Raw genomic sequence first — 21,440 nt, forward strand, 5'->3', positions numbered from 1 at the left:
CACTTAAAGGGGTCGGAAAACTTTGTCGCAGATTTTCTGAGTCGTCACGTCCTGCACCAGGGCGAATGGTCGCTAAATCAAAGAATATTTGGAGAAATCTGTGCAGTCTGGGGGCTTCCTCAAGTGGATCTTTTTTCCACAAGGCAGAATCGAAAAGTAAAAAGGTTCTACTCTCTAAACCCGAAAGAGAACCCGGAAGGAGTAGATGCGTTACTACACCAATGGAAATTCCAACTAGCCTATGCGTTTCCCCCGATCCCATTGATCCCTACAGTCCTGAAGAAGATCCGAGAAGAGAAATCACGCATAATCTTAATCGCACCCTTCTGGCCAAAGAGAGCTTGGTTCACTTGGCTCAGACGTATGTCCATCTCGGACCCGTGGATACTTCCAGAGGTCCCAGACCTTCTACACCAGGGTCCGGTGACACATCCTCAGGTTCACAGCCTACACCTCACTGCTTGGAACTTGAGAGGGGACTTCTGCTAGCAAAGGGGTTCTCGGATCCATTAATTACTACTCTACTGTCCAGTAGAAAAAAAGTCACAACTGATAAATACCAAAAGGTATGGGGAAAATTTTTAGAATTCTCGGGCCGAGGGATAACTGATACCGTTCAGAAGGTCCCTATATCTGAAATCCTAGAGTTTCTCCAAAAGGGTCTGGAGAGGGGATTATCTACCAGCACTCTAAAAGTGCAAGTCTCGGCGCTTAGCGCCTTGTTTGACCAAAAATTGGCTGATCACCCCTGGGTGTGTAGGTTCATTCGGGCCTCCTTTACAGCCAGACCATTCAAACCTCGTCCAAAGGTCGCTCCCTGGGATTTAAATTTAGTTTTAAACGCCTTGACCTCCTCTCCCTTCGAGCCTCTTTCCTCCATATCGGAAAAAGCGCTAACTCTAAAAACAGTTCTCCTGATTGCCCTTACCTCAGCCAGACGCATTAGTGAGCTTCAGGCTATATCTATTGACCCTCCGTATACTGAAATTCTGGAGGATAGGGTAATTATAAAATCTGATCCGGCCTTCTTACCTAAGGTCAACTCGAAATTTCACAGGGACCAGGAGATAATCTTGCCTTCATTCTGTGCCAACCCAAAATCCCAGGGAGAAGAAACCTTCCATTGCTTGGACGTCAGACATTGCCTTCTTCAATATATAGAAGTGACAAAACCATGGCGACAGTCTACAGCCCTTTTTGTCTCCTTTCAGGGGGCAAACAGGGGAAAAAAGGCCACAAAATCAACTATTGCACGTTGGCTCCGTATGGCCATATCACTTTCCTATTCCTCTTCGGGACAAGTCCCTCCACCTGGTGTTACGGCCCACTCTACGAGGGCTATTTCCACATCTTGGGCAGAGAGGGCAAATGCATCGATAGAGCAAATCTGTAATGCAGCAGTATGGTCTTCACCCTCTACTTTCTTCCGCCATTATAGATTGAATCTGGGGCTATCAGATCTTGCCTTTGGTAGGAAAGTACTATCTGCTGTTGTCCCACCCTAGAGGTTCTTTCTATTTCTTCCTCTCATGTACCGGTGCTGTCATGGGGAAGGGAAAAAATGATAATTACTTACGGGTAATTTGATTTTCCAGATCCATGACAGCACCGCTCTAGTTCCCGCCCTATCTTGGTGATGGTGTGTGATTCACAAAAAAAAAAAAAAAAAAAAAATCTCTTAAAAAAAAAAAAAAAAATATATATACACAAATGAAAGATGGGGTAATAACCACTTAACATAACAATAGATAAATAGTCTTAGAGTTAAATATAATTTTTTATATGCCTAAAACTAACTTAGCGGTTACCTTACATTCTCTGTAAACAAACTGAGGAGAGAGGTGCCGCCCCCATCTTTTATCTCCTATGCAGGTTTCCTGTTCTTGGGGGCGGGACCATCTCTCATGTACCGGTGCTGTCATGGATCTGGAAAATCAAATTACCCGTAAGTAATTATCATTTTTCCCATTGATTTACATTGTACTGTAAATCACAAGCGGTTCTGCATGGAAAAAACTCTGCGGATCCGCAGTAAATCCGCAACGTGTGCACATAGCCTTAGGGTTTTGTAGCCCATTCAAGCTTTATGCTGGTCTATGATCTTGTCCCTGACTTCCTTGTTGTAGAGGTTAGAGTTTGACTGATCAATTGAGTCTGTGGACAGGAGTCTTTTATAAAGGCGACTATTTAAGACAGCTGTATTTAATGCAGGTAACGAGGTGATTAGGAGCGTCTAACTTGGTCTGTGGGAGCCAGAACTCTTATTGGTTGGTAGGGGATCAAATACTTATATCTCACTGCAAAATGCAAATAAATTTATATAATTTATACAATGTTATTTTCTGGATTATGTTTTTGATATTCTGTCTCAATGTTAAAATTAACCTGCACTTAAAATTATAGACTGCTCATGTCTTTGTCAGTGGGCAAACTTACAAAATCTGCAAGGGATCAAATACTTATTTCCCCCACTGTATACGTACCCTGCACAGTAACGTTCCTCCTGTATATACAGACCCTGCACAGTACCGCTCCTCCTGTATATACAGACCCTACACAGTACCGTTCCTCCTGTATATACAGACCCTGCACAGTACCGTTCCTCCTGTATATACAGACCCTGCACAGTGCCGTTCCTCCTGTATATACAGACCCTACACAGTACCATTCCTCCTGTATATACAGACCCTACACAGTACCGTTCCTCCTGTATATACAGACCCTACACAGTACCGTTCCTCCTGTATATACAGACCCTGCACAGTACAGTTCCTCCTGTATATACAGACCCTGCACAGTACCGTTCCTCCTGTATATACAGATCCTGCACAGTACCGTTCCTCCTGTATATACAGACCCTACACAGTACCATTCCTCCTGTATATACAGACCCTACACAGTACCGTTCCTCCTGTATATACAGACCCTACACAGTACCGTTCCTCCTGTATATACAGACCCTACACAGTACCGTTCCTCCTGTATATACAGACCCTGCACAGTACAGTTCCTTCTGTATATACAGACCCTGCACAGTACCGTTCCTCCTGTATATACAGATCCAGCACAGTACCGTTCCTCCTGTATATACAGACCCTGCACAGTACAGCTCCTCCTGTGTATGCGGACCTTGTACAGTACCGCTCCTCCTGTGTATGCGGACCCTCCACACTACCGCTCATCCTGTATATACGAACCTTGCACAGTACCGCTCCTCCTGTGTATGCGGACCTTGCACAGTACTCCTGCATATACGGATGCTGCACAGTACCATTTATGTATGTATGGACACTGCAGTACCGTTCCTCCTGTATAAATGACCCTGCACAGTACCACCCCTCTTATATGGATGCTGCACAGTACCGCTCATCCTGTATAGGTGACCCTGCACAGTACCGCTCCTCCTGTATATATGGATGCTGCATAGTGCCACTTCTGTATGACTAACCGCTTATCTCCTGCAGGTTGTTGCTTTATGGGGAGTACTGCAGTCACATTGAATATTCTCAAAAGACACTGGACCAGCTGATCGACACCCGGGATGACGTCCGGACAAAGATTGAGGTGGGTGTCTCTCTTCTGTGAGTTTTAGTATTACAGTGTAGGGATTCCCCCCGAGTTCTAGCTTTCTGACCTTGATTTGACTTACAGGAATGTTCCATGAAGGTTCAGGATGGGAAGTTCAAGCTGCAGGATCTAATGGTGATACCCATGCAGAGAGTCCTGAAGTATCACCTGCTGCTAAAGGTACAAACGGGGGTCCACCATCTGGAAAATTGCTTCCCTCATATACCGGGTTATGTTCATCTGCTGCCTAGGGGGTATGAATACCTGCAGCATGAGTGGTGGTGGGGTGCAGATATCTGCAGCACGGGCGGTGGTGGGGTGCAAATATCTGCAGCACGGGCGGTGGTGGGGTGCAGATATCTGCAGCACGGGCGGTGATGGGGTGCAGATATCTGAGCACAGGTGGTGGTGGGGTGCAGATATCTGCAGCACGGGCGGTGGTAGGATGCAGATATCTGAGCATGGGCGGTGGTGGGGTTCAGATATCTGAGCATGGGCGGTGGTGGGGTGCAGATATCTGAGCACGGGCGGTGGTGGGGTGCAGATATCTGCAGCAAGGGTGGTGGTGGGGTGCAGATATCTGCAGCACGGGCGGTGGTGGGGTGTGGATAACTGCAGCATGGTGCAATGGTGGGGTGCAGATATCTGAGCACGGGTGGTGGTGGGGTGCAGATATCTGCAGCACGGGCGGTGATAGGGTGCAGATATCTGCAGCACGGTCGGTGGTAGGGTGCAGATATCTGCAGCACGGGCAGTGATAGGGTGCAGATATCTGAGCACAGGCGGTGGTGGGGTGCAGATATCTGCAGCACTGGCGGTGGTAGGGTGCAGATATCTGAGCACGGGCGGTGGTGCAGTGCAGATATCTGCAGCACGGGCGGTGGTGGGGTGTGGATAACTGCAGCATGGTGCAATGGTGGGGTGCAGATATCTGAGCACGGGTGGTGGTGGGGTGCAGATATCTGCAGCACGGGCGGTGATAGGGTGCAGATATCTGCAGCACGGTTGGTGGTAGGGTGCAGATATCTGAGCACGGGCGGTGGTGGGGTGTGGATAACTGCAGCATGGTGCAATGGTGGGGTGCGGATACCTGCATCAAAAAGGGTCCAGGAGTATGGTTACCTGCAGCACAGGGTGGAGACGGGGTGCTGTTACCTGCAGCATGGGACGGAGGGTGGATCTGGTTTTATTGTCATGTATGTTCTGTGTGTGCAGGAATTGCTGAGCCACACGGCGGAGTGCCCAGAGCGTCTCACCTTGAAGGAAGCGCTGGAAGCCATGCAGGTGAGTGACCTATGTGCGGCAGTGAACACCCCTCCACTTTGCAGAGCTCAGATGCTCCTTTGTTCTGGTCCTCTGTCACTCCTCTTGGAAATGTATTGACAAATGTACTTTACTGTCCAGCTTGGTCCAGGGCTAAGTGCTCACATCGCCAGATACCGTCAGACTTCACTGGGATAATCCCTACTGATGCCCAGCTGTCATTGGATTTATAATTCCCGGAGGAGTAACGCAGGAGCAAAACAACACAGACTTCTAATAAAACATAATCGAGAGTTCTCATTTCATCAAACTTATGACTCCCATAAATGTTAATGAAAAGTTCTGCAGGTTTTGATTATTTTTCTTTTTGTTAATTTTTAAGATCTCTGCTTGCTGTCAGTGAATGAGGGCCTTCTTTACATCCAGGGGCTGCAGTGAAGTCTTCTCTGAACATTGGTGTGAAGAATGAGGATTTCCATTTACTGACAGCAAGCCGAGGTCCTGAAAGTGTTGTGTATTTAATAATCCTTTTATAATGAGCTTGGGTATCCTGTGATCTAATCTCATCTGATGAGGTGAGTTGTTCTACAATCACCCCCAATATCAACAGCCCAGACAATGAGGCCGCTCCCCTCCCCTCTGTGGAGGCGGCCATGCTCAGCACATTCCTCCACAGCTGGATCCATCAGGCCACCACAGCCAAGATCTCCCATCATCCCTCTGTGCTGACCTCTGACCCCCCCAGGCTTCTCTTTCAGGATTTAGCCATGTACATTAATGAAGTGAAAAGGGACAAAGAAACTCTGAAGAAGATCAGCGAGTTCCAGAACTCCATCGAGAACCTGGTGAGTCAGCGCAAAACTGGGCCGAACCGCGCAGTAATGACATCCACAGCAAATACACACAACTAGGTCACTGCAGGCGCTGGGCTGTCTCCACTCCAGTCACTTCCAGAGCTGCAGTCACTATTCTGCTGTTACATAGTGTCTTATCCTCCAGTCACCTCCAGAGCTGCAATCACTATTCTGCTGTTATATTGTCAAAAATCATAAAGTCCAAATACAGAAAGTAAGCGTTAGGCTAGGTTCACATTGCATTAAAGCAGCCTGTTCAACGCATGCGTTAAACGGACTGCGTTAACGCAAGTGCCGAAATGCGATCGCGCTAGCGCAGATAGAGCTAGCAGATGCTGTATCTGCGCTAGCGGTGACGGACCCGAAAACGCTGCACCCCGCGTCCCAGGGTCCGTCACTCAATTACGGCACATCGCTGGTGCACGCCTATTATGGTGATGCGCTCGAAATAGGGGTTAATGGCAGCGTTAACGGATTGCGTTAAGCTGGGAATGTCCCAGACTCGCCCCCGGAAGAAGCATTAGCGAAACTGGGGCATTCTGTTACCTCAGCTTACTTGCTATAAACTTACAGCCTCATTCTACCAATTCCATCCGTCCTCATTCAATTTGCCTTCTTTTGGTGCTTACCTCCCCATTAATATAAATATTTTGCTTGCAGCAGTTTTCCCTCCCTTCACTGGAGGTTTTATACTCTGTCTTTTTAATGGTGTCTTATCCTTCAGTCACCTCCAGAGCTGCAGTCACTATTCTGCTATTACATAGTGTCTTATCCTCCATAGAATGGGGGGTGTTTCTTTGGCACTTGGTCAGGGGTCACCGGCAGGTGTGTGGTTTCCTTGGGTCTGGGGTCTCATGCAGTCCGGGGTGAGATTGTTCATTTCTCTAGATTAGGGGCCTCTTGCAATGGAGGGGAATCTCTCTTGCAATCGACGGGAATCTCTTGTAGGTTGGAGGGGGTCTCCTGTAGTTTGGGGCTGATCCATGCCTCCTCTCCCTGTATTACAGCAGGTGAATCTGGAGGAGTTTGGGCGGCCGAAGATCGATGGTGAGCTGAAGGTGCGATCGATAGTGAACCAGGCGAAGCAGGACAGGTGAGTGAGGGCGACCATTCACTGCGAATGCAGGTCAGAACCTCCCAGACATTCCTGTAGGGGGCATGGCCTGGCGCTCTATGCCCCTCCCCCGCATCCACTAATGACGTCACCGCCACCCCGCAGGTATCTCTTCCTGTTTGATAAAGTCATCATCGTATGTAAACGTAAAGGTTATAGCTATGAACTGAAGGAAATGATAGAATTGCTATACCACAAGATGTCTGACGACCCCACCTACAACAAGGACATCAAGAAGGTGAGAGGACAGTGTGTAGACCAGGGGAGAGAGGGTGAGATTTGTGTGAACCGGAGGAGAGAGGGGAATGCGATGTGTGTGGGGAGTGAGGGAAGGGAGGGCGAGATGCAGTGTGTGGGGGGCGGGGGCAAAGGCGAGAATTGGTGTGCGTGGACTGGTGGAGAGCGGGACTTGGTGTGTGTGGACCGAGGGAGGGAGAGATGCTCTGCATATGTGGGCTCGGGGGGGGGGGGGAGGGAGGTACAGATTCAGTGTGTGTGTATGTTTGGACCGGGGAAGGACTCAACACGGTGTGTGGATTGGGGGAGATACTGCACCAGATGTGTAGGTGGGGTGCACAGTATGTATTAGGACCCCCACTTGCTGATCTGTAAATGGCACTTTTGGTGTGGACCGGTTCTGTGGGTTTGAATACATCTCCCCTGGTCCCGTGGTTGTGCGCTGTACGCCATGGCATCCTTGGAAGCCCCATTTCCAGGGCAGTGACTGGTGTGATGTGTCGTTACTTTGTTTCCTTGTGTTTCACAATCAATTTTTCTTGTTCCTTAATGCTGGCGACAGTCACATGGCAAAATGGTAAGACGCCATAATCCAGCTGCCTACCCCCATCCCCATAACATTGGGCCACTATGGAAGCTGGCACTTACCTCCTGCTCTCCCTACAGTGGTCGTATGGATTCTACCTCATCCACCTCCAGGGAAAGCAGGGATTCCAGTTTTTCTGTAAGACAGAGGAGATGAAGCGGAAATGGATGGAGCAGTTTGAGATGGCGATGTAGGTAGTAGCAGCATGACGGCCATTCTGTGGCATCAGCTCTATTCTTTGAGATCCAGGTTATGGCCCACGTGATGGCGACTTATCATATGTCTGGCGCCTTTGATCTCATCTTTGTATTCTCAGTTCCAACATCAAACCAGACAAAGCAACAGCGAATCACCACAACTTCCAGATGTTCACATTTGACAGAACCACCAGCTGTAAAGCCTGCAAGATGTTCCTCAGGTGAGAGCAGGCGGGGAGGTGACCACAGCAGGCTGGGAGACATTTGAGGTGGGAGGGGAGGTGACCAGGGCAGGCCGGGAGACATTCGAGGTGGGCGAGGAGGTGACCAGGGCAGGCCGGGAGACATTTGAGGTTGGCAGGGAGGTGACCAGGGCAGGCCATGAGACATTCGAGGTGGGCGAGGAGGTGACCAGGGCAGGCCGGGAGACATTTGAGGTGGGCAGGGAGGTGACCAGGGCAGGCCGGGAGACATTCGAGGTGAGCGGGGAGGTGACCAGGGTAGGCCGGAAGACATTTGATGTGAGCAAGGGCGGTGGAAGGCACAGCGGCCAAGTCAAGCAGTGACTAATTGGGCATGGCTCCAGTGGTCCCAAGATAAATGATTGGTGGGGCTCTGGTGGCTATAGAGACGGTGGGGCTCTGGTGGATTGTGTGGCCCCCGTATTCACTTCTCTGCTGACACTACTTTCTCTTCCAGGGGAATCTTTTATCAGGGATACTACTGCACCAAGTGTTCGGTTGGGGTCCACAAGGAGTGCCTGGAAAAGATTTCCCCATGCAGAATCGGTGCGTCCCCCTCTTATATACAGTAGTGTTCAATATAATAGCAGTCCAATATGACTAACCAGATTAATCACTGTTCTTGGCATGAATTATATTACACATGTCACACAGTTTACCAGTTGGTGCTGTAGATTCTAAGAAAACCACCAGACTCTGCGTTCATGATCTGCAGGATTTTGGAGTCTGTGTATTAGAATAATTAATTGAAAGGCGGTGTTCACAATAATAGCAGTGTGGAGTTCAATTAGTGAGGTCAACATTCTGTGAAGAATCAGGTGGCCAAGATTTAAGGGTGAAGCCAGGACATATTGTACATGCATTTCTCCTTGAAAGCCTGAGAAATATGGGTCATTGTTCAGAAGAACAGCGTACTTTGATTAAAAAGTTGATTGGAGAGGGTAAAACTGCTAAAGAACTGATAGGCTGTTCAGCTAAAATGGCCTCCAATGCTTTAACGACCGCCGATACGCCTCTTAACGGCGGCAGTTTAAGGTTACTTATTCCACAGCGCTGCTTTTTAACGGTGCTGAAAGATAAGGTTATAGCGCCACCTAGTTTTGGAAATTCTCCAGGTTCTTGGCTGCCGGGGGTAGGGGAAAACCCAGAGAACATGATTGGGGTCAGTTTTTACCGACCCCAGTGTTGCAATCACGGAATAACGGCAACTGCAAAAAAAAAGTCAGATTTCCCATTTTTCTCTCTTCTATGATATGATTTAGCACATCAGAGAAGAGAGAAATGTGATCCCCTGAGACACCTCCCCCCCCATTACCTCCGGTGTCGCTGGACCCTCCTGCATCCCCCGGTCCTGTCCCCCAGCCGTCGGCGTCTTCTTCCAGGAAGAAAATGGCGGGTGCATGTGTAGTTCGCCCTCCGAGATCTGCTGGCCGCCACCCGGCAACAATTGAAAATTTTTCCTATTGGTTTATTTTGAACACTGTGATAGACCCTATTACAGTGATCAAAATAAAAAAATAGTAAATCAAACCCCCCTGTATCACCCCCTTAGTTACGTAAAAATAATAAAATAAAAAAATGTATTTATTTCCATTTTAACCTTAGGGTTGGGGCTAGGGTTAGGGTTGGGCTTAGAATTGGGGTAGTTCCACTGTTTAGGTACATCATGGGGGTCTCCAAACGCAACATGGCGCCCACCATTGATTTCAGCTAATTTTGGGTTCAAAAACTCAAATTGAGCTATGTGCACATACAGTTTCTTCCCTCACATACGGGGTATCGGCGGACGCAGGAGAGTACGTCGATACCCCACCACACATTTTGTGGTCCATTTTCTCCTGATACCCTTGTGAAAATAACAAAAAGTTTGGTTCCAAAATAATTTCTCTTTCCCCCATGTCGGCACCACGGAGAGAGAGGGATCCGCCCTCAGGGACAGGAAACCTACAGGTGAAAAAGGCGGTACCTCTCTCCCACATCAGTTCGGTTTCCTGTCCCTGACGGGGAACCTACAGCAAATAGTGGACTCAGTCTCAATAATGAAAGGAGCAGCTGCGTTCCTAGCAGACTCCTCTATAGACTCGGTGAGACTGGTGGCAAGGTCTGCTTCCTTTTCAAACACAGCAAGAAGGGCTTTATGGCTCAAATGTTGGCCTGGAGACCTACAAACAAAGGCCAAACTATGCTCCATTCCCTGTGAAGGAGAATTTTTATTTGGGCATGACAATCTTGAAAAAGCAGGGGATAAGAAAATAGCCTTTCCCAACCAATCCTATAGACCGCCCTTTCGGAGCAGGAGATTTATGCGTAGCAGGCCCCCTAAAAATCAAAAAGAAGGATGGGAGGATAAAAGGCTTCATGTTCAACAAACCTGATAACAAAAAACAACCCCAATGAAGGTGTGCCCCAGGTGGGAGGGAGGTTGACACACTTTCTTCCAGCCTTGGAAAAAATATCTGGGAGTGTATGGATATATAATAAAAACAGGGCTGAAGCTGAAGTTCCATACGATGCCATCTCATCACTTTATCATGACTCCACAAAGGAAAGTAAACAACTGGGCCTTCAAAAAGAGATACAGAGTCTGTTAACAAAGAATGTCTTGCAAGAAGTCCCAGACCAGGAGAAAGGCATGGAATTCTACTCCCCTCTGTTTCTTCGAATACAACCGGATGAAACTTACAGGACAATCATAAATTTGAAAAAAATAAACAAGTACCTAGTGACTCAAAGTTTCAAAATGGAGACAATAAAAACCTGTGTGAGAACGCTTTAGCCGTCTTGTTTTATGACTGTCATCGATTTAAAAGACGCATATTACCATGTAACCATCCACTCAGATCACCAAAAATTCCTCAGAGTGGTGGTATTAATGCAAGGGGAGTTAAAAATTACCAATTCAGGGCCCTTCCCTTCAGCCTAGCCATAGCCCCGAGGGTGTTTACGAAACTAATGGCAGAGGTCATGGCTCACATAAGAGAGCAAAATATATTAATAGTCCCATATCTGGACGACCTCCTGGTAATTGGGGAATCCTCTCTTCATTGCAGTCAACAGTTGGACAAAGTGATGACATCCCTGACAAATCTAGGTTGGATGTTGAACCTAGCAAAGTCCACAATTATTCCTATCCAAGTACAACGGTACTTAGGGATAATGATAGACTCGAACAGGCAAGAATGCCGTCTCCCCGGGGGAAAAATTTCGAACATGATTCAACTGGTAGCACAGTTGAAGGGGTCCCCAGTCGTCGCTTTGCACAAAGCAGTGTCCATACTGGGATCAATGACAGCCTGTATTCCAGCGGTCCATGGGCCCAGAGTCATAACAGAGATCTCCAGTGGGAGATACTAGAAGCAGAGTCTCGCTTAAAGGGGGATTTAGAAAAGCGCTTACAAATCTCACAAACAATACGTTCCCTAGCTTGGTGGGTGGATCCAGACAGCCTAACCAGGGGTGTTCCGTGGGTATGGCCGATATCTAAAACACTAACCACCGACGCAAATTCTGGGATTGGGGGGCTCATTTAGACAATTAAATTGCTCAGGGGCCGTGGTCGGAGGAGGAAAAACGCATTTCCTCAAACATGAGAGAGCTCCTGGCAGTGAAATGTGTGCTCAACCACTTCTTAGACTCCCTCCATTCCCCACCACGTGAGGGTGCTCTCAGACAACAGGGTGGTGGTAGCATACTTGAATCACCAGGGGGGCACGAGATCTCGAGCACTGATGGAGGTAACAAAATCTATCCTGCTGTTAGCAGAGGCCAATCTGTCTTCACTGTCAGCCCTTCATATCAAAGGGATGGAAAATCGGGCCGCAGATTTTTTAAGCCAAACACAACTGAAGCAAGGGGAGTGGGAATTGAACCAGGCGGTATTCAACCACATAGTAGAGCTTTGGGGTCTCCTGGGGATAGATTTATTCGCAAACAGCCAAAACCGGAAGACTCGTGCCTTCTGTTCAATCGACCCATGGGGGAGCCCGGTGACCCTAGATGCCTTTTCAATTTCTTGGAATTTTCATCTATGCTATGCCTTTCCCCCAATAGCGTTAATTCCCTTAGTGTTGAGGAAGATTCGGGAGGACAAAGCAAGTGTGATCATGATAGCTTCCTTTTGGCTGAAAAGAGCATGGTTCCCGTGGCTACGGATAATGTCTATAACAGACCCTTGGGTTCTTCCAGATATCCCGAACCTTCTGTGTCAGGGGCTGGTAAATCATCCGCAAGTAAAGAACTTGCATATGACGGCCTGGAGTTTGAAAGGGAGCTTCTAACTAAGAGAGGATTCTCTTCAAACCTAGTTTCTACTCTCCTGTCCAGTAGGAAACCGGTGACTACTAGGGCGTATGGGAAGGTTTGGAGGAGATTTTTTTTCAGTTTCGGGTGCCAGTTTATCTGAGGAGATCCCAATTCAAAAAGTGCTAGAGTTCAGAAGGGGTTGGAAAAGGGCTTAGCAACAAGCATATTTAAAGTTCAAGTGGCAGCGCTAGGGGCCCTTTACAACTGCGATTTAGCGGGAAAACGCTGGATAAAGAGATTAAGGCCTCAAGTAGATCTAGACCAGTTGCCACCACACTACACCTCACTGGGATCTAAACTTAGTACTCTCTGCATTGACTAAAGCACCTTTTGAGCCTTTGTCACAGGCCTCTTTAAAAATAGTATCCCTCGAAACTTCTCTTCTTATAGCACTAACGTGTGCTTGCAGAATTAGCGATATGCAGGCTTTATCAGCATACCCACCTCTAACCCAGATACTAGATGATAGAGTAGTCCTTAAGACTGACCCATCCTATCTTCCTAAAGTGGTGTCACGTTTCCTTAGATCTCAGGAAATCTCTCTGCCCTCTTTCTGTCCAAACCCCAGAAATAGAAAGGAAGAACTCCTACACACACTGCATGTTAAAAGATGCTTAATCCAATATATAGCAGCCACGAGGGACTGTAGGAGGGATAGGTCTCTGTTTGTGTGCATTCAGGGTCCAAAGAAAGGACATAAAGCATCGAAGGCCAGACTGGCGAGATGGATAAGGGACGCTATCATCCTTTCGTATTCTTCGTGTAATGAAGCCATTCTAGAAGGGGTCAGAGCTCATTCGACCAGATCGGTAGCGACCTCATGGGCAGAGAGAGCGGGAGCATCAGTTGAACAGATATGTAAAGCAGCTACGTGGTCTTCTCCCTCTGCGTTCTTTAATCATTACCGGCTAGATCTGACTTCTTCTTCAGACCTCATCTTTGGCAGAAGGGTCCTGGAGCCAGTGGTCCCCCCCTAATGTACATTCTATGAAATTCTCTCCGTGGTGCCGTCATGGGGGAAAGAGAATATCGTAGTTCCTTACCGATAACGGTATTTCTCTGATCCCATGACGGCACCCGTACATTCCCTCCCTTCACGTGTGGGTGTGCACACTAGGATTAGTTATTAATATTTAGTCACGCGGTGCCTCTGATAAGCCTAAAAAAATTAAAATATTTTTGTTTGGTAACTATTTAAGTTACAGCTGAAGTTCTGTTAAGGCTCTGTAAACCAACTGATATGGGAGAGAGGTACCGCCTTTTTCACCTGTAGGTTTTCTGTCCCTGAGGGCCGATCCCTCTCTCTCTCCGTGGTGCCGTCATGGGATCAGAGAAATACCGTTATCGGTATGTAACTACGATATTTTTTGTGAAAAAAGTAAAATGTTAATTTTTTTCCTTCCACATTGCTTTAGTTCTCGTGAAGCACCTGAAGAGTTAATAAACTTCTTGAATGTGGTTTTGTGCACCTTGAAGGGTGCAGTATTAGAGTGGTGTCACTTTTGGGTATTTTCTGTTATATTGAGCCCCTAAACTCCAAATGTGAGGTGGTCATTAAAAAAAAATATGTTTTTTTAAATTTTGTTGGAAAAAAATGAGAAATTGCTCATTTTTTAACGTCCTAACAAAAAAAATTGTTTCCAAAATTGTGCTGATGCTAAGAATACAAAATTTAAAAGTTTGAAAATTGCAAAATTGTCAAAATTTTGGCTGAATTTCAGTTTTTTTTAAAAAAATATTTAGAATTGAGAGTCCTCAGTGGTTGATACCAGTGATGAGCACGCTCGGGTGACCTCCGAGTATTTTTTAGTGCTCGGAGATTTAGTTTTTCTCGCTGCAGCTGGATGATTTACAGCTACTAGCCAGCTTGATTACATGTGGGGATTCCCTAGCAACCAGGCAACCCCCACATGTACTTATGCTGGCTAAAAGCTGTAAATCATTCAGCTGAGGCGATGAAAACTAATACTCCGAGCACTAAAAAATACTCTGAGGACACCCGAGCGTGCTCGGGAAATCTCGAGTAACGAGTATATTCGCTCATCACTAGTTGATACCTTTTTAATGGCTAACTGAAAAGATGGTAATAAATTACAAGCTTTCGAGACTACTCAGGTCTCTTCATCAGGCATAGACTAATACAAATTCTGAAGAATCACATATTTATGCACAACACGGCACAGAAAAATGTCATAGATAAGACAGGTGACATGAAGCAGAATTACCATGAGTGATAAACAGTTATGTCCATAAATATTGGACCAGTTCTTAGATAAGGAATGTTTTATTGTCCTCTGATTGGGGTCTGGTTCTGTTGTGATGACCCCACATGGTCTGAGGGGCAAATTCCTTAGTTCCTTAGTTGATGTAAAAGGACATAAATCCATGCGGCACATTCATTCCTCCACTAAGACTGTCAATGATCATCATCAGCTTATATTCCCAAACTCTTCTGTCTCTTTGAGATTTGAAGTTAACTTTTAATACAAGTAATTTCATGTCCATAATGCTATGATCGGGGAGACTAAAATGTTTTGCCACAGGTAGATCCATTCTTTTTTTCTCTTATTGTATGGGTTGAGAGTTCATCCTTGTTCTCAGTTTTTGCCCTGTCTCCCCTACATACAGACCACCAGTTGGACATTTAGTACAAATAATTAAGTACACCACATTAGATGTGACGCTGCTGAAGTACCTGGTATCTTGTAGTCCTGATGTGAATTGGGGATCTTTATCTTGTTTGTGGTCATTATAAATGGACAGGTTTTACATTTTTCTGATTGCAAGGAAAGGTTCCTGCAGCTGTTGGAGAGGACAGGGAGCTTCTGACAATGATACTACTTAAATTTGGGGGCTGCCTAAAACAGTAGTGGGGGGTCTGGAAAATGGATTGTAAGCGGGCATCTTTTTGTAGTAAAGGTTGTAATTTCCGTGCAGCTCCCCTTAGCACCTCCAGATTTGGATTGTAGGTGACTACTAGAGGAACCTGGTTGTTTTCTTCTTTAGCTTTGTAATGTAGCAGGTGATTCCTTGATATTCTCGTGGCTCTTGTAATCTGGTTTTGAATTGTTCTTGGATGGTAGCCCTGATTCAAAAAGGCCTTTCTGAGGCGACCAAGGTGTTCATCTCTATCCATGGGGTTGGAACATCTACGATTGTATATGATTGCTTGGCTGTAGACAATAGAGTTTGTGTTTTGGATGGAAACTGTCCCATTTAAGGTATGTTGGGATGGTCGATTGGCTTCTGATACAGGGATGTTTCTATTTTATTGTTCTGCAGCTTAATGATGGTGTCCAAAAAGTTAATTTCAGTGCAGGAGTAGTTGAGTGTCAAGCTGATGGTAGGATGAAATTTATTAAACTGTTCATGGAACTTCTTTAGCTATGGCTCAGACTCCGTCCAGATGATTAAAATATTATCAATGTAGTGGTAGTAGGCCAGAGGCCTGATGGGACATGAGGACAAAAAGTCGCTTTCAAGCTTGGCCGTGAAAAGATTTGCATACTGTGGGGCCATTTCACTTCCCATTGCTGTGCCAGTCTTCTGTAGATAGATCTTGTTGTCAAATTCAAAGTAATTGTGGTTTTTTTTCATAAATAAACACAAGTTATATCGAAGAAATTTTACAATTAACATGGAGTACAATATGTCATGAAAAAACACTCAGAATTAGTGGGATATGCTGAAGCGTTCCAGAGTTATAACTTCATAAAGTGATAGTGGTCAGAATTGTAAAAATCGTCTTGGTCGTTAAGTACAAAATTGGCTCTGTCACTAATGGGTTAAAATGGAAAGCCAAACCAGAGATATGTGGAAGAAAACGGAAGACTACCATTCTAATGGATGGAAGAATAGCCAGAATGGCAAAGGCTCAGCCAATGATCAGCTCCAGGATGATCAAAGACAGTCTCAAGTTATCTCCTTTGTTGACGGGGCACTATAGAACCATATAATATGGGATCCACCCGGCCTAAATTGTGCAAGAAGTCAATTACTCAAAGAAAAATAAATAGGCCATAAAGAGGGGATCACCGTGAGACATGGACAATATATAAATCTTTTATTAGGTACAAAAAGCACAATCCAACACGTTAAAAAAACTTAAAACCGGTCACACATGTGACATGACAACGTGAAACATGAGCTCATAATAGAGCACCCAGACTGTCAACAGATTATCTATGTGTGCTGACAGGGATTTTAGAAATATAAACAGTATCCCATCATAGATATATAGCAAAATCCATTCCAAAATGAAAATGCAAGTGCATCGTGGACACCTCCTCCTAACCCTAGGTCAATAAATAACCCTTCCTTATTAAGAGCCAAATATGGCTGTACGCCACCAATTCCCTAATCAATAGTGAAAATGGGAGGGCTAAAATGGCAGAATGCTATATAGGGAGAGAAAGATGCAAAAGTGGAGAAAGCAGGTATTAATAATACATGATTGGATATAAATAATAACAAGTAAGGTGCCCACCAGCGATGGTTACCTGTAGAAAATCCCTGTAAGGAATCAAGAATCAATCATGGCATGAATATGCCAGAGCACACATAGGAACAGCTGCGGCAGAAAAGACCCGACGCGTGTCGCTACTCACGGTGACTTCGTCAGGGGTAATCAATGCGTGCGCTTGAAGACCTATGTATGCAAAGATCATTAGGCTATAAGATTGAAGCAGCTGTGCTAGTTACCTGCCTAGGCGTCACTTGCACTGCACCGAAGGAAGCCGCGTCTTGTGTAACGGCAGCAGTCGGATCATTATCTGTCAGGACAGCGCGCCCAGCGTGCGCACATGACCACCGAACCGGAAGTCAATCAACCATGTCGTAAGCATAGACTTGCCGAGTTACCACAGGGGGGAGACATGTCGCGCATGCGCCATTACACTACAAGTCTATCCAAATTCCATATCGCGCTGCTGGAGAGCCATATAAGTAAACAATCTCGGCACATATATGTAGTAGGCCCAATCAAAGACAAAATAATTATTGTCCAGAACAAAATGTAGGAGATCCAAAAGGAAGGAATCATGTTTCCTGTCTTCCGAGGATTGTTTATCCAGAAACAACGACACAACTTGAACCCCTAAGTCGTGTTGGATACTCGTGTAGAAGGACTCCACATCAAGAGTGACCAACAAGGTATTCACTGGAAGTGCAAGGTCCTGTAATTGTTGGATTAAAAAGGTGGAGTCTCTCACATATTACCTAAAGGAGAAGACCAGAGGCTGGAGAAAAAAATCTAAATAAATACAGGGGCGTTCTAACAAGCCACCTATCCCCGATACGATATTTCTCCCTGGAGGATCTTGAAGGGATTTGTGGACCTTAGGCAACATATAAAAAGTAGGTGTCCTGGGGTGGTGGTTCGTCATAAAATCTTTTTCACTTTTATTAATAATGCCACAGGTCCATGCCGAAGTTAGTAGCCTATCTAATCTGGCTTTAAAAGCCTGTGTGGGATTTGAGGGGAGAACCTGATAGCAGTTACCATTGGTCAACTGTCGTTTAGCTTCTTTTAGATACAGCTCCACTGGCCAGATTATTATGTTCCCCCTTTATCTGTCTCACGGACCATAATATCCCTGTTGGATCCCAGATCCCTGATGGCAGCCTGTTCTATCTTGCTTAAATTCCTGTCCCCACTTGGGTTAAGCTTCAAGGTCCGTATGTCACCACAAACGGTGTCAAAGAAGCTCTGTACAGCTGGAAATAACGACAGGGATGGTGTAGCTTGAGATGGTAGCTTACCAGTAAATTTCCTCCTTGTTGGTTCTCCTTCATTTTCCTCCAATAGATCAACCAAATCTCTGAACACCTGTCTTTCCCCCACCGGGAGATCATCAATCACCGATGTTTGGTGATATAGTGTGAAAGTCAGTTGTCTGCAAAATAAGTAGAGGTGTGACGCTAATCTCTTGGCAAGAAGTCTCCACAAAGTCCCACTGTAAAAAAAAAAAAAAAAGACTTGTACTGAAGTGGACACAATTTGCCAAAGAGAACATCAACTGGCCTAAAGAGAAATGGAGAAACATTTTGTGGACTGATGAAAGTAAAATTGTTCTTTTTGGGTCCAAGGGCGGCAGACAGTTCATCAGACGACCCCTAAACTCTGCATTTAAGCCACAATGCACTCTGAAGACAGTGAAGCATGGTGGTGCAAGCATCATATGTACATGTTTCTCTTACTACGGTGCCAAACCTATTTACCACATACCAGGGATTATGGGACAGTTTGCTTATATTAAAACACGTGAAGCGGTCATGTTACCTTACACTGAAGAGGATATGCCCTTGAAGTGGGAATTTCAACAAGACAACGACCCTAAACTCACCAGTAAACGAGCAAAATCTTGGTTCCAGTCCAACAAAATTGAGGTTATGGAGTGGCCAGCCCAATCCCCGGACCTTAATCCGATGGAACATTTGTGGGGTGACATCAAAATACAGTTTGAGGCAAAGCCAACAAATGCCAAATCATTGTGGGATGTAGTCCGAGCATCCTGGGCTGGGATAACAGGTGACAGCGGCCAGAAGTTGGTTGACTCCAGGCAACATAGATGTGAAGCAGTTATAAAAACTGTAGATAACAACTAAATATTAGGTTAGTGATTCACGTAAATGCTAAATCGTAATAAAAAACTACATATTGTGAGTTTGTAAAGACAAATGCAGATACCGCTATTTACTCTGTCGCCTCATTGGGGGCTGTGTCCCCCAATTAGAGGCTAAGAGAAAGAGATTTTACGGTGAGTACACAAAAATCTCCTTTTTTAGAACAGCACAATGTACGGTACTTTTTTCGTTATTTTCTGTAAAGTAGTAAAAATTATATACATTTCTCTTCATGTTTTGAATAAGAAAACTGTGTGCAATGTGCCCAATGCTGGAAATAACAAAATCTTTACACTAGTTTTTATAACTCGTGTTCATGACCACACTGTTATTATTTTGAACACTACTGTACCTCTGTTTCTTTCTGCATTCACTGTCCTGATGTATTAATGGTGTTTTGTTTTTCCAGGCCCTGCTGAAAATGTGGTAAGATGCTCCTTTTTCTCCCTGATATTACTCCAATCTGCAGTATGGGCAGAGCTGCTGCAGAACATCATTAATATCATCCATAGTGCCCTGAGATATCACTGTGGGCGGGGCTTGTTTGATTACAGCAGGGCTGCTCCTCCCCATTGTAGATTACTTTGTGATAAGGTTGTCATGGTTACAGAACTGCCATAATAAATGAATGATTGATTGTCCCTGTGTTACATCTCCCAGCATCCCCTCCTGGAGCAGAGCATGATGGGACGTGCTGCTGATAACCAATGTGTTTTCTCTTACAGGATCTGCACATCACAGTGTCAGGTGAGACCGTGGCGGCCGCTGATCTCCGCTCTCATGGGATCGCAAATTTTGCACATTTCTAGTATTCTGTGAAATCTGTTAGAAATGGTTAATAAGCGGTGCAGACACTTTGTGGAATCTGTGGCTCCATGTCCTCACTGTTTTCCAGATCTCTTCTAGCTGTCAGTGTATGACAACATCCAGATGCTGAATCCCTGGACACACCGAACCTGCCACAGCTGAGGGTTTGCTACACTGTATCTTCCTTCACGTGATACATTGTGATAAACCCTCCGCCTGTAGCAGGACTCGGTGAGTTCAGCATCTATATGAAGACTTTTTTTTTTTTCATTGACAGCAAGCAGAGATCTCAGAAATGAAATAAGCGTTGTTGGAGTCTGTCTGCAGAACTTCTGGAACATTCTCTGCATCTTGGGCTGTGCTCTGCTTTCCTGTTGGCACTCAGGCGGCGAGAGGCGAATTCTGGCAGCTCAGCTCAGTCTTCCTCTGAATTGTGACTGGAGTAGGAGACGCCTTGTAGCTGAGAAGCAGCTGGTATATAGACTTACCGCAAGGCGGCCATGAATAATATCCCTTGTGTCCGTCACTGCCTCCAGGGCCCAAGATGCTGGCTGTCCAGAACTACCATGGGAACCCCGCGCCCCCTGGGAAGCCAGTCCTGACCTTCCAGACGGGAGAAGTGATAGAACTGCTGAGAGGTGACCCCGATTCCCAGTGGTGGGAGGTGAGTGACCCCAGTATTAGGGCAGCTGATGCCTGTGTGCAGTGTGACTGACTGCGCTCTTCTCCTGTCCGCAGGGCCGGTCACTGCTCAACAGGAAATCCGGCTATTTCCCCAGCTCCTCGGTGAAGCCCTGTCCTGTGGTGAGTGGCACCTAGAATACTGATGGTAATGTAGCCACCATTAAAGGGGTAGGGTCCATTGAGGGGAGGTAGCAGCCCTCTATGTTGGGGGTCCTGACCTTACATGAGTGGCTTATGCTGCCAGTGACATCAGTGATCTGACACCTAGAGGCATAAAACCACCATCATCTATTAATCTAGCGTTTGTGTCTGTTGCAGCAGCCAGTGAACCGCACAGATTACAGCAGATACCCCTGGTAGGTGCCCACCTTGCTCGGGTGCTGGGGTCTTGATGGCTCTTCGATGCTCATACGTTGTTGCTTCTTCTAGGTTTGCAGGGAACGTGGAGCGGCCACAAGCTGACAACCTCCTAAAATCCCATCTGAGCGGAACATACCTCATCCGGGAGCGGCCGGCCGAAGCTGAGCGATTTGCCATCAGCATCAAGTATGAAGCATAGTGCACTTTTGGGTGGTGTCTGTTGTAGTAAGGCAGTAGTCCAAGAACAAGGCGGCAGTGGACAGGAGGGGTCTGTACTGTGCTGTGCCTCATCTACCTGACAGACAGGTCATTCTGCAGCCGCCACTAGGGGCGCACCACTCTTTGCAGCCACTGAAGTTAAAGATCTGCCAATATTCGGTTGGATTGAGTAAACCTTTGTGACCTCGGAGCCGCACTAAGGATGATGGTGGTAGTAGTCTCTGGCATTACTTCCATTTTGCTTTTTCTCCTCTCAGATTCAATGATGAAGTAAAACACATAAAGGTGGTGGAGAAGGACAGCTGGATCCACATCACTGAAGCCAAGAAGTTTGAGAGTTTACTGGTACGTGTCGCCCCTTCTCCCGGGACAGTCAGCAGGAGG

The 21,440-nt window shown here is 46.1% G+C and overlaps 1 protein-coding gene across 13 annotated transcripts in view; it reads left to right on the forward strand.

Moving 5' to 3' along the window:
- The window catches only part of VAV2 (vav guanine nucleotide exchange factor 2), an 84,978-nt gene that overhangs the window by 56,447 nt on the left and 7,091 nt on the right, over positions 1–21,440 (forward strand). For 7 of the 13 annotated variants that reach the window (XR_013221247.1, XM_077284825.1, XM_077284823.1 and 4 more), the window contains 17 exons: positions 3,465–3,564; positions 3,652–3,747; positions 4,783–4,851; positions 5,589–5,675; positions 6,692–6,777; positions 6,904–7,036; positions 7,598–7,612; positions 7,702–7,811; positions 7,938–8,039; positions 8,518–8,606; positions 19,396–19,412; positions 19,712–19,733; positions 20,330–20,457; positions 20,532–20,597; positions 20,796–20,833; positions 20,907–21,023; positions 21,314–21,401. Coding sequence is in view for 11 of the 13 variants with exons in the window: in XM_077284825.1 (XP_077140940.1) it covers positions 3,465–3,564; positions 3,652–3,747; positions 4,783–4,851; positions 5,589–5,675; positions 6,692–6,777; positions 6,904–7,036; positions 7,598–7,612; positions 7,702–7,811; positions 7,938–8,039; positions 8,518–8,606; positions 19,396–19,412; positions 19,712–19,733; positions 20,330–20,457; positions 20,532–20,597; positions 20,796–20,833; positions 20,907–21,023; positions 21,314–21,401 (1,363 nt within the window). In the remaining 2 variants the exon portion in view is untranslated. The remainder of the gene's footprint in view (positions 1–3,464; positions 3,565–3,651; positions 3,748–4,782; positions 4,852–5,588; positions 5,676–6,691; positions 6,778–6,903; positions 7,037–7,597; positions 7,613–7,701; positions 7,812–7,937; positions 8,040–8,517; positions 8,607–19,395; positions 19,413–19,711; positions 19,734–20,329; positions 20,458–20,531; positions 20,598–20,795; positions 20,834–20,906; positions 21,024–21,313; positions 21,402–21,440) is intronic. The other 6 variants (XR_013221248.1, XM_077284824.1, XM_077284832.1 and 3 more) reach the window with 2 other exon arrangements.

This window comes from Ranitomeya variabilis, chromosome 2, assembly GCF_051348905.1.
Source record: "Ranitomeya variabilis isolate aRanVar5 chromosome 2, aRanVar5.hap1, whole genome shotgun sequence".
NCBI classification, from domain to species: Eukaryota; Metazoa; Chordata; class Amphibia; order Anura; family Dendrobatidae; genus Ranitomeya; species Ranitomeya variabilis.